Source organism: Perissodus microlepis, chromosome 11, assembly GCF_051167445.1.
Source record: "Perissodus microlepis isolate ML-2025 ecotype Zambia chromosome 11, ASM5116744v1, whole genome shotgun sequence".
NCBI lineage: Eukaryota > Metazoa > Chordata > Actinopteri > Cichliformes > Cichlidae > Perissodus > Perissodus microlepis.
In genome coordinates, this window is record NC_140471.1 from 24,278,379 (window position 1) to 24,295,089 (window position 16,711).

A 16,711-nucleotide genomic window follows, 5' to 3' on the forward strand; every position below is an offset into this window, starting at 1 on the left:
AATCTGTAAAGTGTTGAGCAGTCGTATCAAATAATGAACAAAAGAATCAAATCCCTTGTCAAATTTTCATTCGGCATATTTAATAGAACATTTAAGAGCATCATTTTAGGATACAGCTTTGTTCAGAAAGACGGTGCCCACAGAAAGGAAATGAACCTGAATGGCTTCGGCTGCATTTTTAAAGACTTAAGTTCTTCTGGCCTGACAATATTAGGAATTTTTTAAATCCACTTACAACATATTTCTACTTACAGCTGCTTTAGAAATACAGCCAAAGAGAGGGAGACTGGAAGGAGTGAGTAATGGCTTGTGCATTTATTTAAAATGCATCTTTTCTTTTTAAAGGAGAAACACTGAAAAGTAGAATTCATTACAAAAACTAAAATAAAACATGTTATAATTTACAGGGATTTGTCTGAGGGGGCATAAATAGTAGACCAGATACTTCTAGATGCCATCACGGCAAAACTATATGCGACAACTCGTCTTAGAAAAATCCTAGAACAAAATCACAGCAGTACATTCACGCTGTGCCAGGAACAAACTCTGACCACCGGCCATACAAGTCCTCTGTCTTTGCCCTCGTCCATCCATCAGTGGGCTTTTTTTTTTTTCTTCCTTTTTTACAGTCTCCAAGGCGGGTGGAACTCGATGGCGGGGAGAGGAGTGCAGTGTGTTGCTTCGAAGTTTCGCATGTACTTCCGTGCCTTGAGAGAGAGAAAAAGACAGCAGGGATGGAGGAGGAATGTGGAATGAGAGGTGTGGGAGGGCAATGAACAAAAAGTGCAGAACTTGATTATATTAGGTTTGGTCTATCTGGCTCAGTGCCTTACAAATCTCTCCCATCTCTTAAGGGTTTACACAGGAGGTGAATAAAGCCTAATTTAGAAGGCATTACCAGGGGAGGAAAAGCATAGCATTAGCTGTAATTGATGGCACTCCTCTTGTTTGATGTTAAATGACTTCAATAAGCTGAGCGCAGTGAAATATATTACACCAGTCAACCTGAGAGCACAGGTGAGCTGGTTACTATGGCGACCAGGGAAGTGTTCCTTAGTGGTAATGATGTCTGAATAGCTGTGATCTTTTCTTTTTTTTTTTTTTAAAATGGGGATGCAATAGAAGGGGGGAAGGTAAACCGACCTAAAACGAGAAGATGGGGCTTACTGAGAAAAGGAAATGAGATGCTGAGCGTAAAAGGAGGAACTTGAATGTATTAAAATCAAACTTGGACAGATCAGATAAAGACAACAAGTGGCTGCCCTTTAAGCCACACAGGGGAATAACTGTTCTCACGGAGATGTACCACACTGATAACAGCGGATGACTTCCTTACCAAGAATAGAGCCAGCTGCCGCCTTCCCTCTAGAGTCATATCTTCACCTGGTAACATTAACAGTGCATCAGACCGTATTAAAAACACTTTGTGGGGAGTTTATTTGCCTTTTAAATGTGAAAGCAGCCCAGGGCTTACCAACACTCCATGGAAACGAAACATCTCTGTCTGCCTGATAGGACTGCAGCACAGACACACACCAGTCGTCGTCCACTTCATAGCCACTGTACACAGACGCTGCAGACAAAAAGCTGTTGTTATTATACAGTTAATAATACAAATTTACGAGCAAGTTGGTGTCCTAAATATAGCCAAATTTTACACTTTGAATACATTTAGGACCACATGTTTTTGGACAATTACACAAATTTTGTAGCTTGGATTCTGTGGGAGTGAAGGGCAGACTTAGCTTGAATTCAAGCTGTTTTTAAAATACATTGCATTTACTGCTAAGGAATAACAGCCACTTTAAAACGCTGTCCTCATTTCCCGACGCTCAAAAGTAAAATGACAAATTATAATAATTTTAAGTATAATACTTGAATGAAATCCTTTACATTCAGTTAGTACCCGTCTAGATACCATAGGCATCACTAAATGCCGTATTTCCTACCTTGCTCTGCCAAGCCTATAATTGCAGCCACCTTTAGTTACTGCTTATTTGTGGCTCTTTGCTGCAGTGAGTTGCATGTAAAAATTGAAAATGATGCTCTATTTGTGTTGAGATCAAATGACTGCCATCCAATTTCTTTAGCTTTAACCACTCTGGTCATTATCCCTTTGCACTGCGAAGTGCTACCTGATCGGTTTAACAGCATCTGGCTGAATCTGCAGCTCTGTATACGTCCTAGTTCATGTTGCCATTTCTAGCAGTCAGCAGTCACAAAAACATCAAACATCAGTGACCTAGTTACACTGTCATAACATTCCCTCCCATGTTTTATAGAAAACGTGGTATGCTTCAAATCACGAGCCGTTTCTCCATAGGTTTACTCTTCCCATCATTCATACTTTTTATTTCAGGACTATGCACATGTCCTTACTAGTTCTTGTGTGTAACCAGTGGTTTGCACCTTATTGTAAACCCTCTGTATTTACATTCACAAAGGCCCCTCTTGGTTATAGATCTTCACAATGATCTGCCTACCTCTGGTGAGTGCATTCCTTCTTTTTAAGAAAGAATCAGATTGTTTATTTGACCACTTCTAGAGTTTACATTCCCTCTGATGAGTCTATGTTTTTGCCTAATGATGGTCTTCCTTCACTTACATAAATATCTCTCTGGTCTTCTCATTGAGAGTAAAACGCTACCAAATATAACTTCAGCTCCTATTGGTTTAATGGTCACTTAATAAGAAGGGCACAGGCCTCACCAGGCCATGAAACTGTAAGCCACTGGTCCAATTACTTCTAAGCATCTGAAAACAGGTGATACAGTACTTTTGGTAAGCGTGCTTTTTTGATTGTTTGATTCAAAACCTCCTGTCAGGTGTACAAACTGTTTAAATACCTAAGGGCATAACTGTAGATGTCCGAGTCCAACCACCACAAGGCTGGAAATTCCCTCTACAATAAATTCACTCGTTCTTAATGTATTTATGATTATATTGCAGAATCTGCCCAATTTTCTCCCATTTCACAACATTAATGCATCTCTCCTGGACCCAGATCAGGTTATCAATTTTCAAAACTTAATCACTTTAGTTTTGGGTGGATCGCACCTCCAGTAAAAATTTCATGCAGGGCTGGCCATAATGTGACAAAGCCATAAAATTATCAGAAGTTTTACCCATAAAAATGAATAAAACAATAAAAACCTATTTAATTTAAATGACCTCAGAGTCAAAACAAAGGTTTTCTGCATTGTACAAATTCAAACAGGCGCATGATCATCGTTTTTACAAACACGAGGTTGTGCGCTGTAACTCTGTACCTTGGGGTAAAATTTTCAACAAGGTCTACTGCAATATCCTGAGGCAAACGATCTGTGCTGTGAAGATTTTCAGCCAGAGCAACACAATCTGAATCATTTGTTGAGTAATCAGAACACAAGATCTGTCCAAGGAAACCATCACGAAGAGGAAATGTGAATTATAGTTTTTAGATGTTTAAAAGGAGGAGTCAGACTTTTACGATAACACCTTTTACTGTGCCACGTACCTTCTTCTAATGGACTGGAGGCTCCGAGCCATTGTCTGACTACTCTGATCCCTTCATCTGTCATTATTTTGGGATACCTGTCCAGAAAAATGATATCGCCAGTTAAAAAGTGTATTACTCAAGTGCAAATTGACTGAACAGCGAGAACAATGAGAACATTGAAGGCTAAGAGACCGACCTGAACTGTAGCAGCTTGAGCAGGAGGTCATTGCCTCTGTTAGACATGATGTCCTCTGGACCCCTGAAATGCAAAATAAAACTCAAAGTTTAATTACTTAAAAAAAAAATCCAACAATAAAAAGGTTATTTTAACCAACTAAACACTTAAAACTACATGTGAAACAACAAAATATGAATAGAGTAAAAAATGTGACGACAGCCTCTCCTCACAGCGAGGAAACATAGGTGTGCCTGGTGCAACTGACTGCAGGACAATCACAAGGAAACTGCACAGGTCACCCTGCAGGAGGCAACCCATCTCCAAACAACGATGATCCAACTCAGACTGACTGCAATCACACTCAGACAGATTATAAAGGTTTGCAAATAACTGCTGTCTAATTTATCTGCAGACAGAGCGCCAACAGATTGCAATCAATATGGAAAGGGTTGCGCTGATAAACGCAACCCTTCGATGGGTCTCTTTGCAACAGGAGACTCCACTCAACTAGTTGCCAACTGGTGGTGTTCTGCTTGTACTCCTATATAAAGTAAGACTGCCGAGTGCCTTTAAGATTTTGTAGTTAAACTCACATCCTGTAGCAACTTTGTGTAAGAATTTGTGTTTTAAATCCATCTGAATCTGTCTTCACTCAGACTGCTGTATTATTCATATATTTAATCAAACACATTTCAAATTTTCACATTTAAATAATATTTCTTAACAATAAAAAAAAATAAAAAATAGAAGCAAGCAAATCCATTCACAGACACAAAACTTTCATAACCTTCACTGAAATCATGACTACAGGATGTTATTACTGGAAATAGTTTGGACTAAAAGCACAGGAACTTATGAAAAATCCAGACGGTTATCATCATCAGATAAATACTGATTTTTAATCTGATTTTTAATGCTGTAAGTAACAAACACCGACTTTCCTTTCACGTTCCCTGTAGTGGTTACAAGGCAAACTGAACTGAAACACCCGGTGCAAGGGCTTCAAATCAAATATCGCTGCACTGAATATTTTCTGCAGTTTGAGTCAAAAGCTCACCTTGGCATTCATGTTCCCTGGAGTTTCAAGAGAAATCTACAATACAGCTATCTCATAACTGTAATGAACCGAACCAAAGGAAGTAAGAAGTTCTGGTTACTGCTTATCCAAGAAATATGTCAATTTGTGACTGAGGGTGAACTTTCTACTTCTCTCTGTATTGTGAGAGTTTGCTTTCGTCAACTACATTATGGAAGTGCTGTGGAAATAAACAACTGTTTGCTTGGTACACAATTGTTAAAATCTTTTTTATATTACTTACAATCTGATCCATATTAATAAACTTTCTTCTGAATGACTGTCCCTCACAACCGTGAAGCTTAAATAGGAGGGTTACGTGGGGATCTTGTACTCACAGCCAGAGCTGTGTGCCTGAGAGTCAGCCACGTTACCAGAATCCACTGTCACTGCTATTATACAGACCTAAGAGTAGAAAAACAACCTGAAGCTGTATTTAAAGCAGTCTGGAGCCTGAGCTTTTTATTTGTTTCTTTTAATTATTTTCTGCATGACTTTATCAGCCTCTCAAATCGTTGAGGAGGAATTTTGGCCCACTCTTCTTTACAGCTTTGCTTCAGTTCATTGAAGTTTGTGGGTGTTTGTTTGTCCACAGCTCTTTTAAGGTTTTTGCCACAGCGTTTCAATCAGATTGAGATCTGGACTTTGGACAATTGCAGCACCTTGATTATTTTCTTTTTCAACCATCCTTCTGTAGATTTGCTGCTGTGCTTCAGATCAAACCCAATTTCAGCCATGTTTAGCTGAAGAACAGATGGCCTCACATTTGACTCTTGAATACTTTGGAAAACAGAGGAGTTACAACTCAATGACTGCAAGGCAAAAAGGTTCTGTGTCTGCAAAACAAGACCAAAGCAGCCCCTTCACCGCTGTGCTTGACAGTTGGTATGAGGTGTTTGTGCTAATATGCCGTGTTTGGTTTACACCAATCTCCACTTTGGTCTCGTCTGTCTAAAGGACATTGTTCCAGAAGTCTTGTTGTTTGCTCAGATGCAACTTTGCAGGCATCTGGGAGGTTTTCTCCTGGCAAACCTTTCCAAACAAGCCACACTTGTTCAGTCTTCTTCTAATTGTACTCAACTTTACAGGCTTCAGCAAGTTAAATGTTACGAGTCCGAGCTGTAGTATCTCTGTAGGTTTCTTGTAGTGTCCCTGAGCATAGAGCATGCCCAGGATGACTCTGGGATGAATGTTTATGTTCACTCCTGGGAAGATTATGGGACTATGTTAATGCACACCTCTGTAGCAAATTCTATGGATGAAGTAAGGGTATACTATGGGTGTTAATTCAGTGTACTTAATAATTATATATTATAGATACTTGTGTGTGTCAGTGTGTCCAGGTCACCAACTATCTCCCAGGTTTTGGGAAACTGATATTGGGTAACTAGACATGCCCCATCTCCTTCATCTTGGAGCATTTTTAATTTGAGATGTCATTTAGCGCTTTCTTTCTCCTTCTCTAAATCCAGCTTCCCCTAAAAAAAAAAAAAAAAAGTCCCTGCTTAGGAAAGTCCACACCGGAAATGTTTTGTTTGTCACGCATTGGTGGTTGATGCAATTACCAGATATTCCAGGCTCTGGTTACCTAGGTAACTGTATCTCATGTCAACCAACAATACCTTTCATTCTCATTCTCATTGATAGTTGCTTTAATTGCTCACCCCACTGGTGAGAAAACCTGCCCACTTCATGTCACCAGCAATCACTGAACTTTCTGTGGTCTGACTGCATCATGTGTGGACATTTTTGCAGTGGGCTGGGCAGTAAAAAGCAAACCTGCCATGCTGAGCCATTTGAAGGACTTTATAAGTTCCATGACATGTGTGGACTTACGTTGTGGTGATGATCTCATCTCTGGTTCTCCTGATCAGCAGGACTGGTCCCTGGTATCTGCACAAAGAGTTGCATGCACTTGTGTTAATCATCAACCACACAACTGTGAGCAATCCACTAAAAAAAAATTTAGTTTTGCTATTGTTAGCGGCTGTATTACATAACATTCAGTGATTCAGAGTTTGACTTTTCACGATTAGTGTCACTGCAATCAGACTGTCCCACTCACTTAAGAACCTGCGCAGCGTTGTTGAGGTTCATGTATTGCCTAACTGTGTGTTGTACTAACGGCCCTGAAAGAGACCAAATACACTCAAGTTACTGACTTCTACAAAAAGTTGCTATATAGAGTTTGAGATCTTTAACATCTAGGACTCACTCCAGCTGTCAGGCATGACCTTGAGGGCCAGAGGCAGAAGGTCATCAAAGGAGGCATCCAACACTAATGATTGGATCTCTGGGTATGACATCACTGCCCAGCTGGCTAAAAAGGGAAATAAAGAGACAGAGGAACAAAAAAAAAAAAAAAGAAGAAAACAGATAAGGGATAAGCATAAGCCCGAGGAAGGACTACATACCATAATTCACACTTAACATTAAAGTGTTGATCATGTACTGTACTTCAGCTGAATACCCAAAAGCTAAAGAGAGTGCCGCGCACACACAAAGCCTCGGGATAAGGTTGACTAATCTTAATTTTAGCGATTTATTCCAGCCATGCTCTGACGAGGGCCACGAGGCTGAAACATTAGCATGTTTGTTGACATGGTCAGAATAAACAGGTGAAATTAAGATTACTCTACACTATCCTGAAGCTCTGTGTGGGTGCTACATTTTTACCTCTGGGTATTCAAGGTTAGAATTAAATGGGTTTTTTTTTTAGCACAACAAACTGGAAAAAAATAAAAAAATTAAGATGTGCTGTTCTTGTCTTTGAGAACCTGTGAATCCTCCAATAGACCAGGCATATATAACAATGTCGCTGAGGCTGAATCCCAGTTTATGTACTGCAAACTGGATCACCACATCCATGGCGTTGGCCTCATTCTGGGGAAACGGCACTCCCTGAAAGGAAAATACAGGTTAAAAAAAACCCCGCCCATCATGCATGACTAAATTAACAGGCTCAACCTACACATAAACAATGACACTTTAAGTAACCTCCCAAATGATTTTATCTTTAATGGGAGTGTACACGTTCCTCTTGAACAATACTCCCTGGCTAAAACCAGAATTTCCACATACTGGTATTTTCCACTGAGCTGTTTATTTGTTCTAACTCAAGCACACAGCAGTACAGTATGCAGCACATACATTGTAGACCTATTTTATGATAAAAAAAATCTACCAACACTGCTTACCGTGCTGCCTCCAAAGCCAGGGTGATTCCAGCCCAGTACAGAGTAGCCACCTACAGTGTACATCAGCACAATACTGAACTATAACTGCGACAATTTCCCACTGCACGAAATTTAAATGTCACTACAAAATATTTCAGCTCTTGGAAAGTAAAGCATTCCTTACCCTCCAGCGGCGTATTCATGCAGCCCACCTCATAAAAGCCCGCGTTCCCCTCACAGCAGATGACCTGTGGCAGAATTAGAGAACCAGCTGTAACGTGACCAACACGACAGAAATGATGTCGGACCCTGGAACAAGCCCAAGGCATAAAATAACAAATCACTGCAGACATTTACCAGAGTCTGGCCATTCTGTCCCCCATCTCTCCTTCGATCCACAAACATTGTGTCAATCTCATTACCGTCGCAGGCCACCAGCTTGTTTCTTTGGCCGTCAAACTGTGACAAAGTGGGACAAAAATGATTGAGTATGTGTATTTATTATACTCTATATGAGAAACCAATTATGCTTCTTTCCCACCTCTTCTATTAATTTAGCCTGACCCTGCTGCAGCATTGGTCTCATGGCTTTCTGCAGTAAACCCACAGAGCCAGGGTACAGCATCCTCCTCCCAAACGTGTGGGCAATGACAAAACTGCAGACAAAGACAGATAATGACACTGTGGCATAACTGCTAACAGGCTAAAAAATATTTTCAGAGAAAAAAAAAAAAAAGGGTTGAAGGGGATGGAATAGGATGCCTAGTACTAAGGTTAAGAGTTTGTGCTCCACTGTGCGTTGCAATTAACAAATCATTGATCAGTGTTACCCCTTTTCCACAGATGTGGTGCTGGGTCCAGGCATTTTCACCACAAAAGATATTATATTTTATGGAAGAGTCTTCCACACAAAATTCATCAATTACTGCCAGAGGCTGCACCCGATGTGCCCATGGAAATTACCCAAATTTCCATTTGCTATGATATTAACAATCCATTCTTAAACATGCAGAAATGGATCTCAACAGGCAAGCCTGCATCAGTACCAGCACAGACACCATGTAGGTGGAAAAGAGATGTAACACAAACTCTGCATTTACCTGATGATGTGGCATGGTAAAGTGCGGACAGAGTGGAGGACACTGTCTGCTGCTCCTCTTAATCTGGGCTCTGGCCTCAGCAGAGAAACGCCAGCCTTGGACAGCTTTCTGTCAAACAAGTAGTCAAAGGCTTACAATGAATCAAGTGAGCCACAAAGCAGTTGACATTCAGTGGCTGTATTCATCCAGTGTACTTCCCAGTGCTTTGAATTCATATATTTAAAATAAGCAGAGAAGAGAAAAGCAACGACCTCAGGTTCACTACAGATTAAACAAACTTACGGACTGCTGACTTCAGTCCAGCTGAAATCCAAAGGCCAATGTGAGAAGTCAAAGTCATAGCATCTCAGTTTTTTCTGGAAGGAAAGCAGAAAATAGGTCTTAGTCATTTATCTCTCTTAATTCTCAAAACAGTATTAATGTTGAGCTTCTGAGTTCAGCTGCTATGATCTCACCTTGTTTGCTGGGGTGTGATTCTTCTTGGTTTCCTCAAGAATTGTGATAAACTGAACATAATCAGTGTTCCTAAATCTCCCCCACCCTTTGGCGATAAATGAAAAGAGCAAAGGGGGAAAGCAAAGACAGATGGAGTTATAGCAAAGTCCATGTGAGACACAAAACATTTCACTGCAAATCCTCAAGGGTACGTTTAGTATGCCTCGTGGGTGTAGACCTTGTTCAACTGTCTCAATGGTAATAAAATCTTATTGGCATGCAGCATACACAGCATTGGTTTTGATCTCGAAAGATGAATGAACTGAATTACTCATTGTCTCCCAGCGAGTTCAAATCAGCAGCCTCACCTCTAAGACAGGCCACTCCAAGAAGACACACAAGAACAGTTCCCACATACTGACTCACAGGAACCAGTTTACTGCTGCAGATGAAGCCTAAAGACAGACAAAGTAACAGTGATGCAAACACCATCATAGTGTACCCCTTCATCTGTCTGCCAGACTCGAGGCTCATTAACAAGCACTGATAAAAAGATTCACAAGCTGACAGCTACCCTACAACCACATGCATAAATCAATATCATAAGCACTTTACACTAAGGAGTAACACACAACCTCAAGCAATTACTTTCTTGATGCACAGTCTTACTGGGTGTTTCAGTTGATTAGCTTTATATTATTCCCACATGTATGTGAACAGCAGTTCCTAAGTACATCTCCTAATGGTAGTTTTTCCCCCCTTTCTCAGCAGAAAGAGAAATACGGCCACATGTGTCTAAGTGGAAATTATGATGATGATTATTTGAAACCATTCTAAGCAAATTAATGAAAAAAATAGCAGTGAGGAGGAGGTAATATTCTGTAGTAAAACCTAAAAGAAAATATCAAGTGAATAAAAAAACAAATCTTAAATTACAAGTAAAAACTTGAATATTCTTTGAGATACACATGAACCCATAAATGCATCTGAAAAAAACCCTAAAAATCTGAAATTAACGCCTTTTTGTTAATTTTTTGTGACCACATTTCTTCATTTTGCAGGGTCGGATATCATAGATGGTAAACACTGTTATTGCATCTAATCAGGCAAAGCTTTAGAAAAATCATTAATCTTATGATTTGAGGACAGAAGGGTAAAATCAATATATTAATTTTAGTTAATATTTATTTTATTTCTCAGTGCACTCTCAGTGCTCCAGTTTATTTTTTTAATATGACTGTCTTAGGTTATGCACCTGTTTTGAAGCCTCGGATTTCTTTAAAAGAATAATTAGAATGTTCACATTTGTACTCATAGCCACTTCTCATAATATCTATAATGTCTTTACACTAGATTAATTACCATGTATTCTACCTTCAGTCAGTTTCAAATTATAAATAACACCAAAATGGTCCTAAAGCTTTTGAGAACGGCATCCACTAAACCCATGAAGCTCACATTTTAGAAGTACAAAGAATGAGAAAATGGCTTCAGTGCTTCTTTTTTAATTTGCCATTTTTCACTGAGAGTACAAAGGAGCAGAATTGGACAAAGAGACTGGTATAATTATATGAATCTATTTAAAAAAAAAAAAAAAAAAAAAAAAAACCACACACGTAATGTAGAAAAAACCAGAACAATGAAAAACTCCCACATTAAATAATCAAACTGATGCTCAAAGCTATTTTTACTGTGCATCAAACAAAAACTACTTGCTTCACTTTTTTTTCAGAGCCAGCAAAATAACATCATCATTATTATTATCATCATCATCATCATCATCATCACAATCAATGTATTATAATATATTCACTAAATTATCATCTGGCGTCGTGAGACTCATTTTTAACTGCAACTTGTTGGAGCATCAACATATCTGGCACAAATAACAATTATTATCAATTCATTTAGCAATTATTTACTCAAATCTATAGATTAACTCAGGTCTTTTAAACATCAAACAATAGTGAAAATATCTATTAAACATTCCCACACCCCGAGGCAGTGGCTTCAAATGCCTGAAATAATTTCAAATTTACAAAAATAACCTTCCCACTGGACACTTCCTCCATTAATCACTTGTAAAAAATGGCTGCTGACTAAATTCCAGTTAACCAGATAATCAACACACTGACTAACATTTCTAATAATTTCAGCTGTAGTCACACAATTCATGAATCAGCCTACCTTTCCTGTAAAGATAGCAAAGAAGAAGAGGAGAGCTGTAGTAGGACAGAGACCATAGTGCTGAAGCCTGGAGGAAGAAATCATAAACAAATCACTAATCATTAATTTAATCTACTTCTGTTTAACTCCACCTACTTCTTTCTATACAGTTCATTACAATATAATACTGACCCAGCCAAGAATGCTGTCAGTGTGTCTTTCCAGACCCCTAGGTTGGTAGTTCCATCCCTGGCAAAAGAGAAGGAAATACTGATCATATCATGCATCAATAGTTTCCCCTCATGTTACGTAAAATCAAGTTATTAATAGAAAGAGAAATGTTCTGAGTTATGCGTGTTCACTCTGTACACCTAAAATTTCTATTACAGCTCTGAATCATGCCGCCTGCAGAGGCTTTCTGATGGCTTTGTGGTGGTGGGGGTGGTTGGGGAACTAGTGGATAACTTTATGAAGTGGTGTAGCAGGAATCAACTGCTACTAAATGTAAACAAGACTGAGAAGATAATGGTCAAATTTGAACATTAACATTACGCACAAATACCTGCTGAGTACTTACTTTAATAATCTTCTTCACAGCACACAGAATCTGCAGGCAGCATCTTTGTTATTTATCCACCTTTCTTATTATAGCTGTTTGCAAAGCTGCTGATTGCTTTTTAAAGTTTGAGTGCAAAGGCTAAATGTTGGAATTACTTATGTAGGCAGAAATATATGGAACCAGGATCATCTGTGGAAGCTCAGCTCAGTCAATGTATGCAACTAGAGATCTTCAAGCAGTCTGTGGTCTACTGGTGAAGAGATGCCAACAGGATCAATAAAGTCATTCACAAGGCTGAAACAATCATTAGGAAAAAGCTGAACACATTTCAGACAGTGAGATGAAGGTGGTCAATGAACAGATTTCTCCCCATAAAAGACAAAACATCCTATTCTGTCTATTATTAATTACACACAGACAATGGGGCGATCGTGGCTCAAGAGTTGGGCGTTCGCCTTGTAATCGGAAGGTTGCTGGTTCGAGCCCCGACAGTCTCGATTGTTGTGTCCTTGGGCAAGACACTTGACCCGTTGCCTACTGGTTGTGGTCAGAGGGCCCGGTGGCGTCCGGCAGCCTCGCCTCTGTCAGTGCGCCCCAGGGTGGCTGTGGCTACAATGTAGCTTGCCATCACCAGTGTGTGAATGGGTGGGTGACTGGATGTGTAAAGCGCTTTGGGGTCCTTAGGGACTAGTAAAGCGCTATACAAATACAGGCCATTTACCATGAAGCACATTATACAACAAAGTATGGAAACCGAGTGCTGGTTCGAAATTGTCCAGCCCTCAGGAATCGTATCAATGACAACATGTTTTTCTGACAGTTGGAAAACAGTGACATCAAATTTATGTCACTGTGGACCTTCTGCACAACTTAATCTGCACATCTCTCGTTTTACTCAATTTACAGATCATAATCAGACTCAAAGATAAAATTGATCTGGAATCAAAAAGCTAATCAACTGCTTTAGTCTGACTTAAAGGAAAAATTGATAATGGCATTAGTATCAATCTGCGTTCACATTTCCAACACACTCATTCGCCTCTGCTGACAGGAAGAATTAGCTCTATAAAACTGCACACTTGTGTGACAGGTGAACACACAGTTGTACTCATGAACATCAACATCTGTACATATTCATACTGGATAAATATATCATATATATATCACTGCTTTGTTTTTGCACATCTGTTCCTATTGCTCTTTTCCCTCTTCCTTTTAATCATCACCACATATAGTAAAATGGCCACTTTATTAGGTGCAACTGCAGGTAGAACTATTTAGGCATGTAAACAAAGTGAAGACCATCTGCTGAATTTGAATCTTTTTCACATCTTGAATCTTGACACACATGGCCTACAGCTGCTTTAGACCACACCAGGTGCCACTCTTATCAGCTAAGAATAGAAAAGGAGGCTACAAATTGCACCGGCTCGAGTGTGCGGGATATTTTCTTGGTAATCTTTGGGCGACTAAGCCTTATTTAAAAACCACAGCCTACCCCAATATTGATGCTGACCATGTCAATCCCTTTATGGCCACTGTGTACCCTTTTTCCGATAGATGCTTCCAGCAGTCACCATATCACAGAACTCAGACCTTATCAATTTGGTTTCTTAAATATGGCAATGAGCTCGCCGCACTCAAACGACCTACCACTCGCTCAACCAAAACCTTTGAGATGTGGTGAAATGGGATTCACATAATGCATGTAAGGCTGACAAACTTGCAGCAACTGCGTGAAGCTGTCATAACAGTATGAACCAAAATCCCTGAGGAATGTTTCCAGCACCTTGTGGAATCTGTACCACGAAGAACTAAAGTGAAACAGGGCCCAACCCGATACTAGCAAGGTGTAATTAAGAATATTGTTTCTCCTGATGCTCCTTGTGCACCAGTTCACTCAACATCTGAATGCAATGAGTTTATGAACTATTTCAGAAATAAGGTCATTGCCATCAGGTCTAATATCTCTCCATCATCTTCTCAATATCAAACTTTTAACTTGCTCTCCTCTGATACTTGGTCCTCTTTTACTCCTGTTACATTACAAGACATCAGAGGCCTGCTTTGTCATATAAAACAGACTTCAAGCCCCCTTGATGTCCTTCCATCTTCATTTTTCACTAGTGTGTTTGATTCAATTGGCCCCTGTATTGTGGAAATGATAAATACTTCTCTTCATACTGGCTCAGTCCCCAGCTTCTTTAAACAAGCTATTGTTGAGCCAATATTAAAGAAACCCCGGCTGGATCCATCTCTTCCTAACAGTTATAGGCCAATATCCAAATTGCCTTTTATATCGAAAATTTTAGAAAAAGTAGTACTAGAACAACTTAACTATTTCCTGGATAAAAATGCTGTTATGGACACTTTCCAGTCTGGTTTTCGTAAATTGCATTCCACTGAAACGGCCTTACTTAGAGTATCTAGTGATATCTTGATGGCAGCAGACTCTGGAGAATATACAGTGCTGGTCCTGTTGGATCTCAGCTCTGCTTTTGACACTGTAGATCACAGTATCATGATAAACAGACTCGAGAACTTGTTTGGGATTACTGGTGTTGTTTTAAAATGGTTTATATCATATCTGTCTGAGAGATCTTTTACTGTTTGCATGAATCATGTCACATCAGAATCAACAGTTTTGCCGTGTGGGGTACCTCAGGGATCTGTCCTGGGTCCAATTCTCTTTTTACTTTATGTATTTCCCCTAGGCCAAATTATTAAGCGCTATAAATATATCTCCTATCATCTCTATGCTGACGACATCCAACTATACTGTTCCTTCAAAATGTCTGAGTTTTATAAATTGTCTAATTTAAGTAATTGCCTGACAGAAATCAACAAATGGTTATATGACAATTTTCTCCAACTAAACTCTGATAAAACAGAAACTCTAATTATTGCTCCAGACCACATGGTCCCAGAAATTAGACAGCATATCAGCTTCTTAGACCCTTATGTAAAATCAAGCCTTAGAAATCTCGGTGTCATATTTGACAGCTCGATGTCGCTCGAGCAGCATTCTAAGCAGCTGGTCCGAAACTGTTTTTATCATTTACGGAATATTTCTAAACTCAGACTAATGGTATCAAAGCTTGAACTTGAGATGATTATTCATGCTTTTATTTCTTCTCGTTTAGACTATTGTAATGGCCTTTTTACTTGTTTTAACAAATCAGCCTTAAATCGTCTTCAGACTGTGTAGAATGCTGCAGCACGTCTCTTAACAGGCACCAAGAGAAGATCGCATATCACTCCAGTCTTGGCCTCCCTTCACTGGTTGCCTGTAAATTTTAGGTTTCATTTTAAAATTTTAGTTCTAACCTTTAGGGCCCTACATGGTCAGGCTCCTCAATATTTATCTGACCTGCTGAAACCACATACATCTTCTCGGGCTTTAAGGTCATTAGATCAGAGACTGCTGGTGGTACCGCGCACTCGTTTTAAAACTCGTGGTGATCGGGCCTTTCAGACTGTGGCACCACGGTTGTGGAATTCTCTCCCACTGTCTCTTCGCTGCACGGACTCCATTGATTCTTTTAAGAAACAGCTGAAGACATTTTTATTTAGAAAAGCATTTGATTAATTTCTTCTTATGCTGTTTTTATAGTTTTATTGTTTTACATTGTTTTATTTACTGTTATATTGTTTTTATATTCCCATTTCCCGTGTTGTAAAGCACTTTGTGATTTTTATCTGTGAAAAGCGCTATATAAATAAATTTTACTTACTTACTTACCTAATAAAGTGTGTAAGTCTATGTAGAAGTGTATGTATTCGATGCTGAGCGTCTAATTCTTTAGATCTCCAGCTCTCATTTAATTTCTAGGGTTACTTTTAATTAATTATTTTGTGGTTGCGGTGTCATTTCCTTCGCATCACTTATTCGGTATATCGTTAATTTCATACAAGTTAGCAAACGTTAGCTTAGCTGTTAGCATTATAATTTGAAGACAGAATGTATTCTACAATTCTGTCTTCCCAAATGCCTTTTTACAGTTTTTATGCCTTTAAATTGTCCCTGTTTGAGTTTAATATTTTTATTCAATTTATTTGTTTTCTGTTTCGTTCCTCCTGGGTTCTCTTCGGCTCCTGGCTAGCGTTAGCAGAAGCGGTTTGACATCATCGAAGATAGATTGAATTTAAATGACCGCTCCTTAGACGACGAGACGAAACAAAACACAACGAGACCAAGGAAAGCGTGTCGTTGCGTCCTTGTCTTTTCATTCATTTCTAAAATGTCATAGCAATGCATCGTTTCAATAACAAACACCTGACACTTCCGGGCCGCAGCTGCAGCTAAATGGAAGCGAAAGGATTAATTATTGCTCAATCTTTCGCACTCAGCTGCTTTAAAAATCATGCAAAATACTGTACACATCCGTACCCTCCTTCCCGATCTCCCGTCAGGTCGAGACTGGTCCGGGGAACGATGAATTCGTTGAAGATGAGGCCCTAAAACACAGCGAAGCCACATCCAGACGGCCATTCTTCCACTACGAGAACTACGGAAGCCCGTACCCACCAAAACCTCAAACGCG

General features: G+C 39.4%; 1 protein-coding gene across 1 annotated transcript; it reads right to left on the bottom strand.

Moving 5' to 3' along the window:
• Nucleotides 1–55: 55 nt before the first annotated feature.
• Nucleotides 56–16,696, bottom strand: abhd16a (abhydrolase domain containing 16A, phospholipase). Its single transcript, XM_084943480.1, has 20 exons — nucleotides 16,558–16,696; nucleotides 11,801–11,857; nucleotides 11,630–11,696; nucleotides 9,811–9,897; nucleotides 9,463–9,548; nucleotides 9,290–9,363; nucleotides 9,008–9,115; nucleotides 8,449–8,563; nucleotides 8,265–8,366; nucleotides 8,092–8,155; nucleotides 7,929–7,978; nucleotides 7,509–7,632; nucleotides 6,947–7,051; nucleotides 6,797–6,860; nucleotides 6,568–6,624; nucleotides 3,675–3,737; nucleotides 3,497–3,573; nucleotides 1,475–1,573; nucleotides 1,337–1,383; nucleotides 56–707 (listed from the first exon to the last, which is right to left on the bottom strand). The coding sequence occupies exons 1-20, from the start codon at nucleotides 16,657–16,659 to the stop codon at nucleotides 624–626; spliced, it is 1,632 nt and encodes a 543-aa protein (XP_084799606.1). The 5' UTR covers nucleotides 16,660–16,696; the 3' UTR covers nucleotides 56–623.
• Between the last annotated feature and the right edge of the window lie 15 nt (nucleotides 16,697–16,711).

Coding starts and splice junctions, on each gene's coding strand:
- abhd16a (XM_084943480.1), bottom strand. CDS start 16,659: ATGGCCGTCTGGATGTGGCTTCGCTGTGTTTTAGGGCCTCATCTTCAA. Junction 11,697..11,800: donor CTGACAGCATTCTTGGCTGG/GTCAGTATTATA, acceptor TTCTTCCTCCAG/GCTTCAGCACTATGGTCTCT. Junction 3,738..6,567: donor GATGAGATCATCACCACAAC/GTAAGTCCACAC, acceptor TTTGCATTTCAG/GGGTCCAGAGGACATCATGT.